Here is a 22,567-nt window from a genome sequence, read left to right as displayed (position 1 = left end):
TAGTAAATATGCTGTAAAATGTACCGATATAGGGCAAAGAAAAAAAGACACTTTTTTGCTTGTTTGTTATCTTTCAAATAAAACAATAATTTCACAATGGTTAGTCTGAGGAAACATATCAACTGGCACAGTCACTACTGGTCTGAATGGCTTTCCATAGAATATCTCATTTGATGGGACAATCAAACTGAAAAATATAATTATGATTGCAATGGTATTAGTCTGAATGGCTTTCCATAGAATATCTCATTTGTTGGGACAATCAAACTGAAAAATATAATTATGATTGCAATGGTATTAGTCTGAATGGCTTTCCATAGAATGTCTCATTTGTTGGGACAATCAAACTGAAAAATATAAAGATGATTGCAATGTTATTAGTCTGAATGGCTTACCATAGAATATCATACTTGATCAGGTCGAGAACTCTAGATTTTCTGACGTCAGAATATATTTGCATAGTAATTTCCAAAACACAAGGCCAATATGGCCTTGAAAAACTGACCAATCGACTCAATGAACTACAATGCATTGTGGGCTACTACGAGTAAACTACTACTTAAATCACGTGGAATTAGTGGGAAAACAGTCAATTAATATATTGTCTGGGACTCTCATTACCAAAGTTTTTATTCTGCAAATATATTTAATGTAAAATATAGTTCGTAATCTTCAATTTGCATGCTCAGATTAAAAAAATATTGTTTATTGGCTTCACGATTCGACTTTCTTTTTCGCCTTGCAAAAGTAGTTGAACCGGTTTTGTGCATTGTTATGAATTGAACCTGCATTAATTTCACGACATGACACAGTGAAATATTCAATGAAGTGACCACTGTCCAGTAAGAAAATCATTTGAGCTCTTTTAAATCTGTATAATGTCATTGCAAAATCATTTCTGCCTAGAAAAACACGAAACTTTCATTGAAACACTTCTTTCTGTACTGAATGTGTATTTTTTTGAAAGCAGCAGGGGCGGGTCCAGCCATTTTAAAAAGGGGGTCCTAACCCTGGACAAAAGGGGAGGGGGTTCCAACTACATGTCCTCGTCCAAAAAAAGGGGGTCCATCCCCCGGAACCCCCGCCCCCTGGATCCGCCACTGAGCGGGTACAGTATATAGCTCAATACATTTTTTTTATAGTTTCATCCATCGATAATATCCGTTTGTTGCTAATTTTATCACAAAATATACCTCAGAGGTTTTTTTATCGTTCGGCTGCTGCCCTGTTGACATATGTAGAATATCTCCAATATTAAAAGTCTCTGGATCATAGTGGGTGCCATATTACCTATTATTTTTTTCTAAAACGTTCTTTGTATATAGAAATAAGAAGATGAGGTATGAGTGCCAAATAAGACATCTTTCCAACAAAGACATAATTTAGTAAAGTAAGCAGTCATAGGTCCAATGCTGAAAAGTAAGCTATTAATGACCCCAAAATTACTTGTGTAAAACAATCCAAACAAAAAAATAAAAAAAAACCGGCCCAATTAATATATAAAAGGACAAGAAATCTATCCCATCAAAAAAAAATATATTGTATAGGAGCCTGTATTTCAGTGGTTGTCGTTTGTTTATGTGTTACATATTTGTTTTTCGTTCATTTTTTTTTATATAATTAAGGCTGTCAGTTTTCTCGTTTGAATTGTTTTACATTGTCATATCGGGGACTTTTATAGCTGACTATGCAGTATGGGCTTTGCTCATTGTTGAAGGCCGTACGGTGATCTATAAATGTTAATTTCTGTGTCATTTTGGTCTCTTGTGGACAGCTGTCTCATTGGCAATCATACCACATCTTCTTTTTTATTATAGATCCAACGCTGCAATTTTCACAAAATATATCAAATTTTCCACCTTGTCGTACATACATATGGATAAAAATCCTTACAGCTTATTTCCTAATGCACGTGGAGCAAAACTTTGGTTAGCTTGCTTGCTTTGTTTGTATATTGTACAAAATATAAAATATACAAGTTAAACTATGCCTATATATATATATTGTTTAAAGATGTCAATCTTATTTTCAAAGCTTGTATAAACAACTATACAAACAAAGCAAGCAAGCCAACCAAAGTTTTACTTTGCAGGTTTAAGAAATCAGCTGTAATGATTTTATTCTGTTTGGCAAATGTCAAAAAACAAACAAACTGAAACTACAGTTGCTGACTTCACTACATTAAAAAAAAAGGGAACAGTTTGGAAGTCCCATATACTGAAATGTGACCAACAAAAATACTTATAGATTTTGTTAACACTGCCATGTATGTAAATATTTCTTTGCCTTTTTTACGAACACAAAATTCAAGGATCCCACATTTGCCTTTAATTATCTATACGAACATTGCTGTACTCTTTGAATATCAGCACCGGCTGTTATCGACGGCTTACTTTACACCAGTAAGTTTGTCTCATGAGTAATTGTGTGTTTCGCTGTTGTTTCGTTGCTTCTGGTGGACAAATACATGAAATCTCTGTGCCATCATCAAACATGTTAATGGCTATATATCGGGTAATTCAAACCCTTTTTTTCTTCGCAGAAAAACAACTCTTCGTTAATCTGAGCATGGAAGTAATACTTTATATCGCGAACTATAAATGAGGATACACAAAATGAAAAACTAAGCGAAATTGTGAATCCCGCATTGCACGAAAAAATGTGTTGTATTTCAGTAAATAACACGTGTTCTTGGTTGATTGTAAACACGTAGTAGTCCATCCTGCATTGTGACTCATATAGTGGATTGGTCAAAAACCTAGGTAAAAATAAATTGCGTCACATGTAAATAAACAATTACATGTGCGAGAACATAAGTATGCTAATTTATGCATTTCCATATAAGGTAGTGGTCCCGACCTGTTGATAGGACAATCAAATAAAAAAAATAAAAGATGAATGTTTTAAGTCTGAATGGCTTTACATAGAATATCTCATTTGGTGGGACAACCAAACTGAAAAATATATAACGATGAATGTTATTGGTCTAAATGGGTTTCCAAAGAATATCTCATTTAAGTATCAAACTGAAAGAAAGTAATTTTGATTTTCATATCTGACATATATAAATTCATATTTTTGTTCATTTTAGTTTTTAAAATTATTTGCCTGAAGTTTTTTTTTAGAACTGTTGAGTTATGCAGTCACATAACTAATTTACTAAGTAGACAGGATGTTTTTTTAAATGGTTTATAGACGATCTTCCAAGGATAAGTTGTGTAATAGAATAGCCCTGGCAAGACCCTTTTAGCCCCAAAATATAGAATTTCAAAAATGTGTTTAAAAATGTAAACTGTAAGCTACTTATTCATGTTTGTTACATATAAATATTGGCTGTTTTTGACAAGTCAATGCACATGCATCAGGTACTTAATTAATTAATGCAAAATTAGGATTCCTGTTTTCCTTTTTTAACATGTGTTATTGTGTAAAATATGAAAAGCATGTACATTTACCTATAATTGTTTACATCCACTTCATTTAAACTTTGGTTGATAGTTTTCTCGTTGGCTATCATACCACATCTCCTTATTTTTATATAAAAATAAAAAACATGATGTTACACTAGAAATTCCGGGGCCCTTTACAGCTTGCTATTTGGTGTAAGCCAAGCTTCCATGTTGAAGACCATACTTTGACAATAATGGTTTTTCTTTTACAAATTATGACTTGGATGGAGAGTTGTCTCATTGGCACTGATACCACATCTTCTTATATCTATTTAACAGGATAAACAAGAATGTGTCCATAGTACACGGATGCCCCACTCGCACTATCATTTTCTATGTTCAGTGGACCGTAAAATTGGGGTCAAAATTATAATTTGGAATTATAATTAGAAAGATCATATCATAGGGAACATGTGTACTAAGTTTCAAGTTGATGTAACTTTAACTTCATCAAAAACTACCTTGACCAAAAACTTTAACCTGAACTTCGCACTATCATTTTCTATGTTCAGTGGACCATGAAATTGGGGTCAAAACTATAATTTGGCATTAAAATTAGAAAGATCATATCATGGGGAACATGTGTACTAAGTTTCAAGTTGATTGAACTTCAACTTCTTCAAAAACTACCTTGACCAAAAACTTTAACCTGAAGCGAACGGACGCACAGACGGACGAACGAACGAATGGAGGCACAGACCAGAAAACATAATGCCCCTCTACTATCGTAGGTGGGGCATAAAAATACTTACTTGATAAAATTTGAAAGGACATTCCCAACAGGTTTACATGATATATAAATAACTTTGTTTATCTTCTGACAATTTCGTATAGATTCTATCAGTTTCTTATCTACAACGACATAAACATGAAAAAAAAAGTCATATTTTCAGTATAAACAAAAATTAAAGATTAATAGGTTTCACAAATGAGAATTGTTAATTGCTTGATATCATATGTATAGATACATATGTGTTACTGTTACATATTTGTTTTTCGTTCATTTTTTTGTACATTAATTAGGTCGTTAGTTTTCCTTTTTTTAATTGTTTAACGTGTCATTTCTGGGCCTTTTATAGCTGACTATACTGTATGGGCTTTGCTCAATGTTGCAAGCTGTAAGGTGATCTATAGCTGTTAATTTCTGTGTCATTTGATCTCTTTTGAAGAGTTGTCTCATTGGTAGTCATACCACATCTTCTTTTTAATATATAGATATGGCAAAGACTATGTTTCACAATGGAAAAATCAAAACCATTCAACTCAATAATAAAATAGAGGATGGGGCATAATGTCTTAAAATATGGAAGACTTAGAAAATCTTTTCATTTGGTTTAGGTGATGCATTTACCTTTTTTAGACAGAGAGATGCTTGAGATGACATGATCACTAAATATTCCCTCTGTCCCTCACCCCCTAATTCAAACAGCTGGGGTATTATAACTATCAAATGCAACATGTTATAATCTACTGTTAATTCAGAAATGATTGTGTTGTTTTTATTCTAAATGCTATATTGCAACATTATCAGGTTTCTCAATAAAATAATTTCATTTTTCCATCATAAATTTTCTTCACTCCATTAATTAGATTTTGCATTTTGAAGGTGTTCAAGGATTTGCATTACTGTAATAAATGCATGCATTAATTTCTGAATTTACAGTAATTGACTATGAAATGAAATGTAACTTCTAACTGTAGCTCTTCCTGACTATTTATAACAATCATATGCAACAATTTTTAATTTTAGTTTCTTGTGTATAATTTGGAGTTTAGTATGACGTCCATTATCACTGAACTAGTATAAATATTGTTTAGGGGCCAGCTTAAGGGCATACGATACAGTTACAGGGAAGGTAATGACGTTGTAACGTAAAATGTTATTTTCGCGACGTCAAACTGTGACATATCGGGAAAAGATGCATTTTTCGACTGATTTTTATCATTCAAACTGATTTAATTTGAAAACTAGTTCATGGACCCCTACTTTTTAAAACAGCAATTTGTTTCATTTTGCAAGGAGATTATGTGACCCAAATTTTATAAAACTGTAAATAGCGCAATTTTTTCAATTTTGATAAACATGCAGCAAAAAATGACGTTTTTTCCTCTATCCATGAACATTTGATAAATATAGAGTTATTTCGGAATAAAAATTGCATAATTTTTAATGATACTTATAAAATACAGAAATTACCGATTATTTAACAAAAACCATTTTGTGTTTATCTTTTAAAACAAAAAAGTTAGGTCTTTCTTTCGAAAAAAGAAAATACGGACACAAATCTGAATTTTGAGCAAATATACAAAATTTCAAACTCATTTTACTCAAAAAGTAGCTCATGAAGGTATATTTTTTATTACATATTTGATTTAAGGAGGTAAAAAATAGCCTATATGCAAATTTTCATCAACTTGTAAATACAGGTTCAAAACTGTATCGTATGCCCTTAAGGGCATACAATACAATTACAGGGACGGTAATGACGTTGCTAACGTAAATTGTTATTTTCTCGATGTCAAACAGTGACTTATCAAGAAAAGATGCATTTTTCGACTGATTTTTATCATTCAAACTGATTTCACTTGAAAACAAGTTCATGGACCCCTCTTTTTAAAATGGCATTTGGTTTGACATCGTAAGAAGATTATGTGTACATATTTTCATAAAAACGTAAATAGTGCAATTTTTTTTAATTTGATTAATATACATTAAAAAAAAGACAGTTTTTCCTACATTCATGTACATTTGATAAATTTGAGTTATTTGTAACAAAAACAAAAATGTACAAATTTATGCAATATTAATATAACACATACATTACAAATAATTTAACAAAAAACAGATTGTGTTTATCTTTTAAAACAAAAAAGTTATATAATTCTATCGAAAAGGAAAAATACGTCCACAAATCTGTATTTTGAAGAAATATCTGAAATTTGAACCTCAATTTGCTCAAAAAGTAGTACATGAAGGTATATTTTTTGATTACATATATATTACAATCGGGTAAAAAATGGCCTACATGCAAATTTTCATCGAAATTTAAATACGGGATCAAAACTGTATCGTATGCCCTTAAGGATGCCTCTGGGTGCGGGAGTTTCTCGCTGCACTGAAGACCTATTGGTGACCTTCTGCTGTTGTCTGTTCTATGGTCGGGTTGTTGTCTTTTTGACACATTCCCCATTTCCATTCTCAATTTTAACATATTGTTGTGGCATTATTTCATTATATTGAAATTTGTCCTTCTTGACTAGATATACTAACTAGCTCCAGCTCTTCCTGGGTTTAAAATAGCAACAACATCTTCTCCAAGTTTATTACTTTGGACCAACTCTCTCAACATTCGATGTGCTTTGTTACATATAAATTCTGTGTTACTAAGACCTGTAAAGTGGTATTTTTAAAATTATAGATTGTAAAGGTTTTCCCTTTGATATTAAAATGCAATAGGGATAAAAAGAAATATGATAATATTATACCCATCGACACTATAACCAAATGATATCTTAAATAATCATGTAATTGGATGATCTTTTTTTTTTAAAGAGAGTGAATAACAAGTATTTATTTTAAAACTTAACTTTGCCTTATTTATAGTATTACAATACATATGAAAATGTTCTGCTATTTCAGTTTTGCGCTTTTCTACAGGGATGCAAGATATCAATATTTAATTTTTCATTATTTTTTACTAAATATTAAATTTTTTCTTTTTATACAAAATACCCATATATTTTGTCTTTTTGTCAATGTATGTGCATGTCTCATTTATATCTTTGAATTCATTTATCGACTTTGATAAAACCCCTTATTTTAGCTTATAACAAATTAGTCACTTAACAGTATTCTGCTATTCTATCTAAAAATTGCAATTGAAACTATATATGAAATAACCATGAATTAATTAATCACTTCTTACTTGATATAACAGGCTTTCAATCTTTTGACTGTGCATATATAAACTTGAAGACATAAATAAACAAAAGCCCAAGCACTCGATAAAGAACACAAGACTAAAATATGACATACTAAAAAAAAACTTTCATATAAAACAGGACTGTAACTATTGAACTAATATTATATTTTATATCACAACTTCCCATCACCAGGGTAATCAATATATAAATACCATTGTAGATAGCATTAGATTTAGCGTCTTCCACAGCCTGTGATGTAATGTCTACTCCATATACTTGTTTGGCTCTTCTGGCTGCTAATATACCTATAGTGCCTGTTAAAAATAAATAATCAAAGAATGTTTATACAATATGCTTAATTCAGATCATTATTCTTTCTTAAAAGTACATGTTTTTGCTTTTATACAACATTGTATTACATTTTTTTGTGAGTTTGTTTGGCATAAAATTCTATGTTATTACGACAATAAACAGGATGAATAGCTTTTTTATTATGGTGATAAATTCCGTAATGCAAATTTTAATAGACAACTGGCATAAATTATTATATAAATATATATTTCTGTAGGTAGAGACTGAGTTTAACCCTTTCCTCCATAGTGACGCTTTTTGACGCCACCCCCTTTACTCCATAATGACGCCTTTTGACACCTGTGTAGTACCTCAGTTGAAATACTTTGACTACAAAGTGTCTGCTTCAGACTTAATAAAATTCGTATCCAATATGAAAAGGATATTCATAAGAATATCTGACTTGAATTTATTTGATGAAATATTTGTTTTTCGCAATTTGTTTATACTTTGTAAAAAGCATATTTTTAGCATTTTATTGAAAAATCCTATGCGAATCAAGTATGCAAAAAAAAAATGTCAATGGAGGAAAGGGTTAACAAGAATACAGACAGATGCATGAAAATGGGCTAGTAGTCAAAATAATCTTATCAATTTAAGGATGTAGGAATCCAGTTATCCCATAAAAAATTTAAATGGCTTGATTCAGAAAAAAAATTGCATAGTAAAACAATTTTTCCGGTATTTGAATCAACAAATCATAATATGACTTTCCAACACAAATCTAATTATATAAATACCTGTTCCACAGCAAATATCAAGAACAGTTGTCTGAGGACCAACTTCTCCTAAATCCAATACCTTAGAATATAAAACTTCTGCACAAGGTACGTTTCCTTGGAAGAAGGATGTGGGAGATATCTGGAACTTTGACCCCATAAGATTTTCTGTGAGAACAGGAATACCATGTAACAGCTCATGAGGGAAGTCATCATTAGTAGGAAACCTCCTATGGCTGAAAGAAATAACATGTGTTTGATAATATGTACAATTTAAAAAAATATCTATGTGATCTGTCTATACCTACATGACATATAATATGAGGGTAGGAATGCCCTTTATTGTCAAACATCAAATATCCATTTTCAAATGAAATCAAATGAGCCTTACATTTTCATCATTATTTGTCAAATTTCATTTTGTAGCTACTGTTAGTGTCTAATGTAGTAAATGTTAAAGTGTATGTTATTTTAACAATCATTTTACCATCATTCATCATGTTGTGTACCCCATTCCTGCCCTCATTTATATATTAAATGAGAAGTATAACATTATACAATACAGGCCTGTATTATATAATCAGACAAACAAAAGTTTTCTTTGTGATTTTTCTATCAAAAAATTGAACATGAGGCATTTCATTTTACAATAGAGATTACTTTTCATATCATGATTATTATATACAGAAAAAGTCCTGTCCAAAACTAGTTTTGATACCATTTCCTGTTTTGTCTTAACTTGGATTTTTTCAATTTAGTTTAAGATACACTTCTCCTGTTTTCCAAACGCATCATCAATATACAAAGTCCCATAATTCAGAAGGATGTATGAAAGTCTGTACTGAATTTGGCATAAAATAATCATTTGGTTTGTAGCTAAAATTTAAGTCTGCTTTTTCAAAATGGTGTTGTGATGTACATTGTATTTCAACATATTTGATATGTATTTGTATTGTTAAAGATATTTAAACAAGTATACAAAATAGTTACCTAGACTGAAAATATATTGAATCAATGTCTAATTTTTTTCCTGGACCATGTACAAAATACTGCAAAATCTCTTCTTTGGCACCATTAATAAATTCCTACTAAAAGGTAAAATCATTATTTGTGAAGTACTCTTATTCATGACTGTTGAATTTTCAGATAATTCCTTGCTTTCTGGGTTTTTAAATTTTGTTATTTTGCATTTTTACCCGAGAAATAAATTAAAAAAATGGATTTTATCATAAATTAAATTTTGTGCTTCTGATAATTCCATGAACATAGTGACCCAAATTTCTAACTCAACTCTATTACAGTATAATATTAACATAAACATTATCAGAGAACATACTAAACTTATGTAAGTAAGTAAGTAAATAGTTTATTAAAGTGTCACATATGTAAGACAGAATATATGTTTCATAATAGGACACCATGTTCCTCAAAATTGGTATCCACAAAAAAAATTGTATTAAGGCCACATTTAAAAGAATGTTTGTTTCCCCTCCCCCGGGTCTACCCTTTGTAAACAGACCAGGAAGGCAGGTTCTTTTTTTTTTTTTTTTTTTTAACTGGATGAAATTGTCATAGCATGGTCACATGAATGGTTTGACTTGTCCATTCAAGGCCACTTATCAGTTGTTTGTGCTAAATTTGAGTGTATTTATTTAGATTATCAATCCTTCTGCTTTCAAGCACTTTCCAAAAATGGAAACAAATTATTTTCAGGAAAAAAATAATTTCGATTTTTTTGTGGAAAATAATATTTTGACCCGGGGCTTATTTTTGACCCGGGTGGTGGGAGGGGAAACAAACATATATTTAATTTTGGCCTAAGGTGGTACCTAACACTACAGGGAGATAACTTTGTAAAATCAGCTAAACGTTTTAATTACGTTAAGTTGTTAAGGGAATATTAAGCCTCTAAATGATCAAAATTAGTATTTGTCAAACTGCTATATAACCAGTTTAATTTTTCTGAAAAAAACGGTTGGTTATTATCAAATTATTTGAAATTTTTATATTTTTGTCAAAGGGACAAAGTATATACTTTAAAATATATAAATTTTATGAAATTTAAACCAGCCAAATTAATATTAGTGAAAGTGTTGGGTACCACCTTAAGGGTTCCATGGAACCCTTAAGTGTCTTGCCTTCTTTATGAATCTAATAAATGTTTTAAGAACTTTAGACTGTATGTTATATTAACTGGAAAAAAACTAAGTCCATACAAAAGTAACATACAGAAAGACTTTTTTTTTGGATACTATATTATGATAATAAACAAGCTTCTGTCCAAGTTTGAAAGAAATCAAGGATAGTTTAAGAAAGTTATTAAATTTCAAAAACTTTAACCACAGAGTGAATTTTATGGACGCGGCCGCCGAAATGTAGGATCGCTATGTCTCGCTTTTTTTCAACAAAAGTTGAAGGCTCAACAATAAATTAATCCACATTAAACAGTTTAGACATTCGTTTATCAGTAAGATATATCACTTCTCAAAATCATAATAGTCTGAAAAAACAAGATATATAAGAATGACATAAAAAGTATATAATGGCTAATTAACATTACAACAAACCTTGGAATTCCTCTGTGGATGAAAAAGAAATATCACCATATCTTGACCAGTCGTGGTTGATCGAACAACAACAGATTTCCAATTACCGTGAGGTTCTACCTTGAATTTTGGTTCATAGGATGATTGATATAGGAATTCTTGTGCTACCTGTAAAATAATCATTGACATACATCTTAAATTATCTTTTTATCTTGATGATTTCTATTGTTTACCATGTTAACAGCAGATTCAGAAATTCAACTTCTATCCACTTTGCAGTCCTAGTAATTGATGCATGATGGACTGATATGAACATCCCAAGGTGTTCTCACAATTCAACGCTGTTTGAAGCCAAATCTACTGTCTCAGAAATCAATAGCCTATATTAAAAGTATATAAACAGACAAAACTCCTAACTAATATTTATTTTCACCCAAAATATTAGATTATAACCAATATTGTGTAATAAATAATAAACAGTGTAATTTTTGTTCAACTCTGAAGTAAAGAGTTCTATCTACAATCTAAAGCAAATAAATGAGAAGTGTGGCCCTGGGACACAAATGATACCCCCACTTGCATATCATTTAAAGTTATATAGACCTGTACATAGCTGAAGAACAGTAAAAGTGATGCTACCCAAATTTGTACTTGATCAGAGTTTTGTGGTAATACGTATTGTGTATAAGTCTCATAACATTACGTTGAGGCTAACTTAAATTAGAAAAAAGAAACGAAAAATTCAGCAATATTTCCATTTGTAAACAGGCATAACTCTAGAAAGGTGAGAGTGACACTATCTAAATTCAAACTTGATCTATATTTTGTGGTAATTAGCATTGTGTATAAGTTTCATAACATTTTGTTATGGCAGAAACAAAAAAATCAGCAGTTTTTATGTTTATAAAGGGGCATAACTCAAGACGGTAAAAGTGACGCCATGTATGTACAGACAGACAAAGGTAAAACTAAATGCCCCCACCGCTACATTTGGGACATAACAAAAAAGATACACAAACATTCATATGTAAGATTTGTTTGTGCATTTCAATAATTTAAGAACAGTTCAAGTTGAAAAAGTAAACTAAAGTACTACCTTGAAAATTTCTTTATGTCTGTCCGATAATATACTAAGAAAGTATGGTTGTACACAGGTCAGTGTTTTATCTGTAAAATAAAACAAAATAATAATTAAGTACCAACCCTGATACAAGCCATACCCTGCAGGGGTTAAAAACAATTGATACTGTAGAGTGGTGTATTATATCTTACTGTAGAGTGGTGTATTATATCTTACTGTAGAGTGGTGTATTATATCTTACTGTAGAGAGGTGTATTATATCTTACTGTAGAGTGGTGTATTATATCTTACTGTAGAGTGGTGTATTATATCTTACTGTAGAGTGGTGTATTATATCTTACTGTAGAGAGGTGTATTATATCTTACTGTAGAGTGGTGTATTATATCTTACTGTAGAGTGGTGTATTATATCTTACTGTAGAGTGGTGTATTATATCTTACTGTAGAGAGGTGTATTATATCTTACTGTAGAGTGGTGTATTATATCTTACTGTAGAGTGGTGTATTATATCATACTGTAGAGTGGTGTATTACATCTTACTGTAGAGTGGTGTATTATATCTTACTGTAGAGTGGTGTATTATATCTTACTGTAGAGTGGTGTATTATATCTTACTGTAGTGTGGTGTATTATATCTTACTGTAGAGTGGTGTATTATATCTTACTGTAGAGTGGTGTATTATATCTTACTGTAGAGAGGTGTATAATATCTTACTGTAGAGTGGTGTATTATATCTTACTGTAGAGTGGTGTATTATATCTTACTGTAGAGTGGTGTATTATATCTTACTGTAGAGTGGTGTATTATATCTTACTGTAACTGTAGAGTGGTGTATTATATCTTACTGTAGAGAGGTTTATTAAATGATATGAGCAAATAAGCCCTAATACGGATAAATCAGCATGTGCAATACTAAAAACATTCCACTGTCGATATAAATCAAGAGTTAATATTGCTCTTCGAACAGGGCCAATACGGAAAAAAACAGGGCCAATACAGAAAAAAGCAGGAATAAAGTCGTATTAGCCCTAGGGCTAATACAGGACGTTCACTTCCGGTTTTCAATTTTCTTACGCCATTACTTTACTCTTGAAGTATCGTTATGCATAAAAACATTTGTATAATATTTTTTAAATTAAAGTCATAAAATAAACAGGTTAAATGATGTGCAATGTTTTGTAATGTCTTAATGTTTTCAAACGGAAAAAACAGGGCAAATACAGAAAAAAGCGGAAAAAAACCGGTTTTGGCCCATGGGCTAATACGGGACGTTCACTTCCGGTTTTTAATTCTCTTATAATCATTTAATAAAAGTGTTATGAACTGGCTGTTTCTGTATTGGCACTGGTATAGATTCTCGGTCAGCTGTATTGGCCCTCGACCCTATGGGTCTCGAGGCCAATACAGCAAACCTTGAATCTATACCAGTGCCAATACAGAAACAGCCAGTTAATAACACTATAGTATTATATCTTACTGTAGAGTGGTGTATTATATCTTACTGTAGAGTGGTGTATTATATCTTACTGTAGAGTGGTGTATTATATCTTACTGTAGAGTGGTGTATTATATCTTACTGTAGAGTGGTGTATTATATCTTACTGTAGAGTGGTGTATTATATCTTGCATTATTGATAGATTGATTGGTGTTTAATGCCACTTTCAACACTATTATGCTATTTCGTGGTGGTCAGTTTAATGCCACTTTCAACACTATTATGCTATTTCGTGGTGGTCAGTTTAATGCCACTTTCAACACTATTATGCTATTTCGTGGGTGTCAGTTTTAATTGATGGAGGCAGCAGAGATTGCCCAGAGAGAACCACAGACCTTGGGTAAAAAAACTGACAAACTTAGTCAAATAGAATTGAAGTCGAGTGCAACTGCCCCCTGCAGGATTTGAACTCACAAGCTCAGTGTTGACTGGCAAATGATATAGTAGTTTGACTACTTGAGAACTTGGCCACTGAAGCTCCTATCTTATATTAATAACTTAACCAATGTATACAGTTCATTACAGTAAGTTGTTTTTGCTTTTTTCCTCATCATTATGCAAAATTTATTTTGAAACATTTTAGATCAGCTGTTTCAATCATACAATGTTTGTCATTGCTATAGACGAATTAACTCACCCAAACTGAATAGACAGTCAAGTAAAGTTACAAAAGATAATAAACAAAAGAACATTTCAAGTATCATATAGGTTGTACAAAAAAAGTTTCTGCCTTTAGATTTAAAAGTGAACACCAAAATGTTGTGGTTGCATACCTGCCAACTTTCACAGTTGATTAATGTCGGCATAGTAAACAATCAAAGAATCGAAGATTGTTAGGTATTTTGAGTTGGTTTTTTTAGCTTGGTATTAAATTTATAAAAATTGGAAATATGATGGGCGAGTTATCACTTGCAAAATGGTTCTGTCACCGCTTAAGAAGAAAAAGCGTGTTGCTTCGTGAAAATACTTAGAGAAATGGGAGAATGATGTCAATTACAGGAGCTGGTTGTCTAAATCAACATTAGGATTGTCACATGCCTTTTGTAAAGTTTGCAACAGAGACTTTAAAGTTGACCACAGTGGCCTTAATGATGTCTCCAAACATTCTAGTACTGCTCTTCAGAAGTCATTCAACACACAGAACATCTACCTTTTGTGTTTGACTGTTTGACATTACAACTTGTGATATTGATCTATATAATATATTGTTGTTTTTTTGTTATTAAATTATTAAAATTATTACTTTTTTTTATTTCTTGACAATGTATCAGACAAACATAAAGTCATATTACTGGTGTTTATCTCAACAGAAAGAATACAACAATCAAACAATTTAAAAAAGGATGGGTTATAACAGCATCTTCAACTATCAACCCCCAAAAAAGAAGTATGTCAGCCACTTTTAGGAGCCAAATCATCACACGAAAAAATGCCGCGAAAAATTCTACCCACAAAAATGGTGCCGCGCACAAAAACCCCCATGGCCATTTTCAAAAGTTGGCAGGTATGTGGTTGGCATACAATGAATTGTGTTATTTTCATTTTTGATCTGAAATTATCACTCGAATATTCAGTTTTTGAAACAGTAAACTGCATGAATTGTGTATGAATCAACTTATAATTATAAATCTATAACTTAAAATCATTCTAAATGTTAAAAAGTAAAGGTAAAGTGTTATAACATAGATGTCAGTATTATTTACATCAATAGTAAATATTGTAAGTCATTTGTTACTTACCAAAACTTCTACCAACATACAATCCCAGTGTCCTTCTGTCTCCTTTAATGTCAGGTCCAAGATTACATGTGTTTTTATATCTATATCCCTTTGTTACTGGCTAAAATGAATAAAATAATTTCAACAACATTTCTTACAGCCAGTTAACATTAATTCAATGATTTAAATATTGTCAATTCAACAATTTTTTGTCTGCAATTTGTTGCAATTGTTGGGTTGTTGCAAAAATGAGAGATTTGTTATTGCAATTTCAGAAATTGTTGTATACAATGTTTTCCAAAGTTATGAGGAAAAACTATTTTATAAGGGGTTATTGACTCCTTTTCTATCATGTGTAAAATACCAAAGTGTATCTTAAACAGACCATATCAAAGTCATGGTGCTTCATTTTGAGTGGTTAAAGTATTGATTTATTATTGTTTTACTGTAAATTCAGAAATTATTGCGATGTTTAAATAATTGTGAAAAATGAGACAGGGTTATATTCACAATATTATAATCTTGCATTTGAAATTTTTATATGAATTAGACAGGATTTTTCTCAATATCACAAAAAATAAAATTGCATTTTGTCTAAAATGACAAAATCGCAACAATAAATGCACACAATAATTTCTGAATTTACAGTATGCCTTTTGTTTTTAGAAATTAAACAGTTGCTACAATATTTTAAATAATTATAGATTGAAACATGACATATTCCACATCAGTGTCAACCCTAGACTCCCATTAAGCATGTTAAGGTCTGAGGACTTTAGTCCAAAGTTCCGATATGTGGTAAGGGATATATATTTATGTTACTAGGGACGATATGGAAAATACCATTTAATGATCTATTAATCACATATTAAGCCTATGAAATGAAAACAAGGGAATAGAATAAATAATGTAATAAACATGATAAAGACAATTAATTTAATCAGTTAGTTTACTTTTCATTTTAATATTGTTGTTTGTTCCTTATTTGATTGTTTTTTCCCTCACTTTTTAATAATTCCTGTAACCACAAGAGAGTCAATATGGTTTAGCATGTGAGGGCTCATATCCAGGAAGTTTTTCCTATTTTGGAAAAAAGTCAGGTTTTACAACTTACAGCCATTGGTTCAATATGTACAAAAGGTATATAATTTTATTTTTACCGATGGTATAGTGTCTTCTACGGGACACATTTTTTCTCCATACTCTGTCTTCATTGTCTGTAGGAATGGGTGATCTTCAATCTTCAAACCTTTATGATCTTTAAGGATATGGAAAACTTTCCTCATACATTTCTCCACTAGGTGTTTTTTCATCTAAATGAAAAATGAAAACTACATTATTAAATTTTGTGATTCTAAAATATTGAAGAAATTTAGAAATGAAGTGATTCAGATTATATCCACAATGTTTCCTTTCAACTAGGGATTTTAGATTTGTTTTTTGGCTTATTTTGTTGTTGGGTTACTGTCTCATTGACCCCCATATTCCTTTCCATTCATCAAGAACTATCAAGATCTATTATAAAAGCACTTTTCATTTAACCATGGTAATTTCATTCAACATACTTACGGATAGTTGACTTTCATAAGACCTTTGCCATAATGGCTCCACAACATCTGCTAACCTAAAACAAAAGTAAAATAATAATACTTAATTGTGTCTGTATCACTCTGTTAACTTTCCATACTAGTCCATACATCATGACAAGAATGACATTTTGAAAAAACATCTGTGCCATGAGCACATGATACGCTCTTTGTCTTGTGTGTAGTTTTATGCAATAATCATAAATAGCTTCTGAGATACAGTGTGACATGTGAAAACCAACCTTTTTTAACAAAAAAGAACAATAACTCTAAAGAAAATTTTGGATCTCCAACAATAAGTATACAGATCTCTAGATTCATATAACTAAGAAGTATACGGCGTGACATGTGACCCCCCCCCCCCCCGCCCCCAACCCAACCCAACCCTATTTTTTTTTTTACATAAAACTCCTTATCTCCAAAATATAATTATGAATCAAAACCAACAAGAATGTGTCCTCAGTACACGAATGCCCCACTCGCACTATCATTTTCTATGTTCAGTGGACCGTGAAATTGGGGTAAAATCTCTAATTTGGCATTAAAATTAGAAAGATCATATCATAGGGAACATGTGTACCAAGTTTGAAGTCGATTGGACTTCAACTTCATCAAAAACTACCTCGACCAAAAACTTTAACCTGAAGCGGGACAGACGGACGAACGGACGAACGAACGGACGAACGAACGGACGGACGAACGGACGCACAGACCAGAAAACATAATGCCCCTCTACTATCGTAGGTGGGGCATAAAAAGTATACAGATCTTTAGATTAATGTAACTAAGAAGTGTGTCAAGTTTTAAGCAATAATCATAAATTGCTCTTGAGATAAGGTGCGACATGTAAATATCCCATAATCCTTATTTTACAAAATACTCAATAACTCAAAAATAAAATTTTGAATCATCACCAAAAAATATACAGCTCAAGTTACGGTGTGACATGTTTACGCCTGACAGGCAGACGGACAGACGCCGGACATTTGTATACCATAATATGTCCCATCAATAAAAATGCATAAAAAGTAAAATCACAATACTGAACTCAGTGGAAAATTCAAAACAGAAAGTCCATAATCAAATGGCAAGATCAAAGCTCATCAAACAAATGGATAACAACTGTCATATCCCTGACTTAGTACAGACATAAAAGGTATGTGTGCTGCAAAATACACCAATATTTAGAGCTGCTTACAAAAGGTGTATATCCATGCTTACAATGGCAATACATCAACTTGTTCCACGGAAAGGAAAGGATATGTATTATGACCAATGTCTGATGTATGTGTGCAGCAAAACATAATTTTCCCATTTCTAAAAATAATTTACCTGTAAAGAGTTAAGAGTATACACTTACAATAGCAAACATGTACAATGCAAGTATGATGTTAGTTGGAAAACACAATTATCTTATACAGTTTATAATTTGTTTTTGAGTCAACTAATGTATCAACAATTACTACAAATAATACTCCAAATTGACAGCAACACTTCAAATGGTCTTCAAATTTAGGGACTCTATCAAAATGATTCACACCTGTAGGCGTTGGTTCACCAAACGGAGTTTAATTACTACAAATATTCAACTTAAGTTTGGCGAACTAAAATCTATGATTATTTCAATTAGCATAAACTTCCTGATTACTCTTTATATATTAAACTCACCTCAGGTGCTGGTTTTCATATGTAAATGATTTCATGTACCCTGGTCGATTGTTCTGTGCAAATCTAAAGATCTTTGTCATGTGTCGAACAATCTGTTTTAACCTAAAATAAGGAATTTTAGAATATTTCAACTTGTTAAATTTTGGAGTTGCTTCTTTTCAAATGACAATGTAATTATTCCTTTTTTGTAGACACAGATATAATTGTATAACCCATAGTTTATTACTAACTGAAACGTAATACCTTGGCACATAGGTGGCCTTGTACAGACTGATGCTATGGAGTAATTTTTTAGTGGCCTTTTTCTGATATAAATTTCTTTTATTTGTGCATATGATGATATATATATATATACTATTACTGGTATAGGTTTTACAAATGATTCAGTACTAGTCCTGAATGCATTACACATATTGCCCATTTAGAACGTTTGCCATATCTTTGGTGTTCATTTTGAGCAAGTCTTCTGTGTTAAACGCAGCTGCACCAGAATCAGCCTTTCTCATACTTTTGATGTATATGGAAATAGGTTTGTTGGTGTGTGCTTTAGGTGGTGCTACCAAGTTGTTCAATTGTAAGGTCTAGTTTCCAATTTTCTATGAAATACCAACAATCCAAAGCCTGTCTCACTCACTCTGCAATGTTTTTTCATATGTTATGTTTGTGTACATGATGTACATAATTTGCCTGTGCAAAATTTTCTTTTGAATTTTTAGGCAGATGTTTTGTTATGTTAAATTTTATTTTTAGTTGCAATCATATTTTGTGAGTTATCTTTTTATGTACTAGGTATTCATGGTATATATATAAGCATGATAAGTGGTGGATTTTATTTGGTCTTCTTTGAAGGTTAGCTATTTGTTTACCTGAGATCGAACATTCTTTGACCTCTTATTTATTGGTGTTACTTTATTTTTGCTTTGATGGATCACAAAAATCAAAATTGAAAAAAAAATACATCAGATGTCATATGATATCTAATCTCTACAGTGGGTGGCCAAATCAGAAATTGCTCAAGATGCTAAACAGTCAGGGGACTTACTGAAATAAGTGATTTTTAAATCACTTATTTAAGTAGCAAATTCAAAGTTTTGTCACAAATTGGGATTTTGTAGTTTTTGCAAAATTTTAAACACATGTTTAAATAATATCTTATAATTAGTAAAATTGAAAAAAAAAATGAACTTTTTGCTTCTATTAAGTAGCAAAGTTTATGCCTTTGATGCTATCATTTAGCTGAAAATTCTATTTTAGTAAAAAAAAATGCTATAATAATGGCTTTACATAATGAACTGATACTTTCTTAACAGATTTTCCCCAGCAGTGGGAGTATTTTTCCTGTAAAGTTCAAGGTTTCATCTTTCAGAAATCATTCATTTAAGTAAGTCCCCTGACTGCTAAATCCATAAGGGATGACACCTGGCTTTTGTTGATGTGTTTCATATTTGTTTTTTGTTCATTTTTTGTAAGTATATAGGCAGTTAGTTTTCTCTTTGAATTGATTTACATTGTGATTTCGGGGCCTTTTATAGCTGACTATGCAGAATGGGCTTTGCACTTGTTGAAGGCTGTACGGTAAACTCTAGTTGTTTAATATCTGTGTCATTTTGGTCTCTTGTGAAGAGTTATACTCTCATGGGCAATCATACCACATCTTCTTTTCTTATATTATGGGGACGGAGTCCCCAATAACAGTAGAAAATTCAATAAAAAAAAAATACGGGAAAATTTCCCGAATTTTTCATTATACTAATGAACTCAAAATCGTTCAAATTTTTTTTGTCGTGTTTTGAAATCCCGGACCTGCGCAGAAATGTACAATGTACTTCCTTTTTCCGGTCTCGTTTGTATGAAACTTTGAGTAAAATATATATTTATCAGTCTAGTATAAAATAGGAAGGAAAGCGCAATACCAATTTCATTTTTAATAATTCCTTGATATGAAAAAACGTTACCTGATGATAGCGTTTCTTTGTTTACATTGCATATGACGTCATAATTTAAATAACGTCACAACTAAATCCCTAACAACAGAACCAAAATCGGAAACGTTATGGTATTTCCGTTTCTTTTTTTTAAAACAAATATTTAAGTTACAAAAAAATAATTCATACAGACTTCGTCCCCATTTACAGGTAATGCCTGCCTCATATTAACCATTGTTAACTGTATTTTTATTGAATGCAAGCATGCTCTCTATTTCAATGTCTTTGGATGGTTATAACACACCAGATATCAGATCTGAAATTATCTAATCATGGATATGTGTGCATTTTTTTTTGCACTCTTAATTGGAAACAGACGTCATAATTTTCTGGCTGACCTACAATCTATGAGATGAAACCTTATATCCACAGATATGACCAGATGACAGAGGCAGCCAAACCAGAAAACTTTAAATTATAAAATATATGTATGATTGTAAAACTGATTTGATACTAACCTGGGACCACTGATTAAATTATGAGAAAACAAATTTTTATCCCGTATCATCTTGTTTTTTTAATTTTTATTCAAGGGAAGCTGCTCAAACAACAAACTTTGTGTAAAATTATTTGATTACTGGGCGCAGACATATTGTAGGGGAGATAATTCCTACGCATGTTCTATAAGATTGTTCTTCAGAAGAATCTTGAAGGAATCACTACACATCAAATTTACTTTCATATAACAACGCACAATAAAGAACCTCACAAAAGTCTAGAAAAGGCAAATTAATGTCAGAAAACTGTTTGTTTACCCCGTTAATTATAAGCAATCATAGCACATCTTATTTTTTAATATGTATACTAAAATTAGACTGAAATTTATCCACGAAAGTTGATCCAGGGGACTAAATAAAATACTTTTGATTGCAAACTTCCTTGGATATGGGGTCACATATAATAAGACAAAGATCCCTGTTGATTTTTAAGTTACTAAACAAAGATGGATGTCAGCATAATTAGATCTAAATTAATGAAAGCCAAAATACAAACTAAATTTATATATAAAGGATAGTAACAAACCTTAAAAGTAATCAGGATATAAACTATGCCACCACCAGGTCACATAAGCTGTATCCCTTTATATAGGCATGAATGATATGTGAGCTTGCTCACTAAAGTGTCTTGAATTTAAATTAATAAAATAGTTATCTCTAGACAAGAGAAAAATAAATGGGGAATGTGTCCAAAGGAACACAGATGATGCCCCTGCTAGCATATACTCAAGAACTGTAAAAGTGAAGCTGCCATAATTTGAACTAAAACAGAGTTTAGTGGTACTTAGCATTATATATACATTTCATTAAATTTTACTTGAGACAAACTTAAGTTAAGAGAACAGAAACGAAAAATTCAGCAATTTTCCATTTGTGAAAGGGCATAACCCTTGAATAGTAATCAAAGTGCTTTTAAGCAATGAATGGTAAAGATTGCTTTTATTTATCTGTTGGTAGTAAAAATGAATATTGCAATGTATAAAGCATTGGTTTTAGTTGATTTAACTACCATTCTGGACAAAGAAAGATAACTCCAATTTAAAAAAAAAAATTACTAGATACATATTTTTGATCTTATTTTTAGCATTTTTTCCACTTGTAAATGGCATAACTCTTCATGCTCTAGAACGGTAAAAGTAAGTCCACCAAAACTAAAACTTGATCTGTATTTAGTGGTAATAAGCATTGTGTATAAGTTTCATAACATTTGGTTGAGGCAAACTAAAGTCAGAGAACAGAAACTAACTTTGGGACTTAACAGTACGTACGTTCAGACGAACAAGGGTAAAACTTAATCCTTTACAAGGGATTCCTGATTTCATATCTCTTAGGGGAATTATTTCCTCTTCACAATACCTTAGATGATTTTTGCGACCATTATTTGTTTTCCATTGGTTGTTGTAGCATCTGAATTCCCAATCTTTTATGTAGAGAATCAAGATTGGCATTTTGTTATAAAAAAAACATATTTATTTTTTAGCATACAAACATCAGATGTTAGATTAGTAAGAGTCATTATTTAGGATATGATGATTTAAAAGACAA

At 31.3% G+C, this 22,567-nt stretch overlaps 1 protein-coding gene across 2 annotated transcripts; it reads right to left on the bottom strand.

The window, feature by feature from the left end:
* LOC139491052 (tRNA (uracil-5-)-methyltransferase homolog B-like) lies at positions 1-21,143 on the bottom strand. Of its 2 annotated transcripts, none has more exons than XM_071278323.1 (13): positions 20,984-21,143; positions 18,541-18,642; positions 16,856-16,910; positions 16,447-16,599; positions 15,308-15,407; positions 12,086-12,156; positions 11,011-11,157; positions 9,434-9,528; positions 8,465-8,679; positions 7,586-7,687; positions 6,721-6,840; positions 4,202-4,301; positions 1-187 (listed from the first exon to the last, which is right to left on the bottom strand). In XM_071278323.1, exons 1-13 carry the CDS (start codon positions 21,031-21,033, stop codon positions 67-69), a joined length of 1,431 nt encoding a protein of 476 aa, XP_071134424.1. In that variant the 5' UTR covers positions 21,034-21,143; the 3' UTR covers positions 1-66. The 2 variants fall into 2 exon arrangements, with proteins under 2 accessions (XP_071134424.1, XP_071134425.1); XM_071278324.1 differs by lacking the exon at positions 1-187 and adding an exon at positions 237-347 and having other exon boundaries at positions 20,984-21,136.
* Between the last annotated feature and the right edge of the window lie 1,424 nt (positions 21,144-22,567).

The sequence above is a fragment of the Mytilus edulis genome, chromosome 10 (assembly GCF_963676685.1).
Source record: "Mytilus edulis chromosome 10, xbMytEdul2.2, whole genome shotgun sequence".
NCBI lineage: Eukaryota > Metazoa > Mollusca > Bivalvia > Mytilida > Mytilidae > Mytilus > Mytilus edulis.
Note: the sequence above shows the minus strand (reverse complement) of the source record. Positions and strands in the feature narration are given on the sequence as shown.

Coding starts and splice junctions, on each gene's coding strand:
- LOC139491052 (XM_071278323.1), bottom strand. CDS start 21,033: ATGATACGGGATAAAAATTTGTTTTCTCATAATTTAATCAGTGGTCCC. Junction 9,529..11,010: donor ATCCACAGAGGAATTCCAAG/GTTTGTTGTAAT, acceptor ACCTTTTAGTAG/GAATTTATTAATGGTGCCAA. Junction 7,688..8,464: donor TGATATTTGCTGTGGAACAG/GTATTTATATAA, acceptor TATTTTTAACAG/GCACTATAGGTATATTAGCA.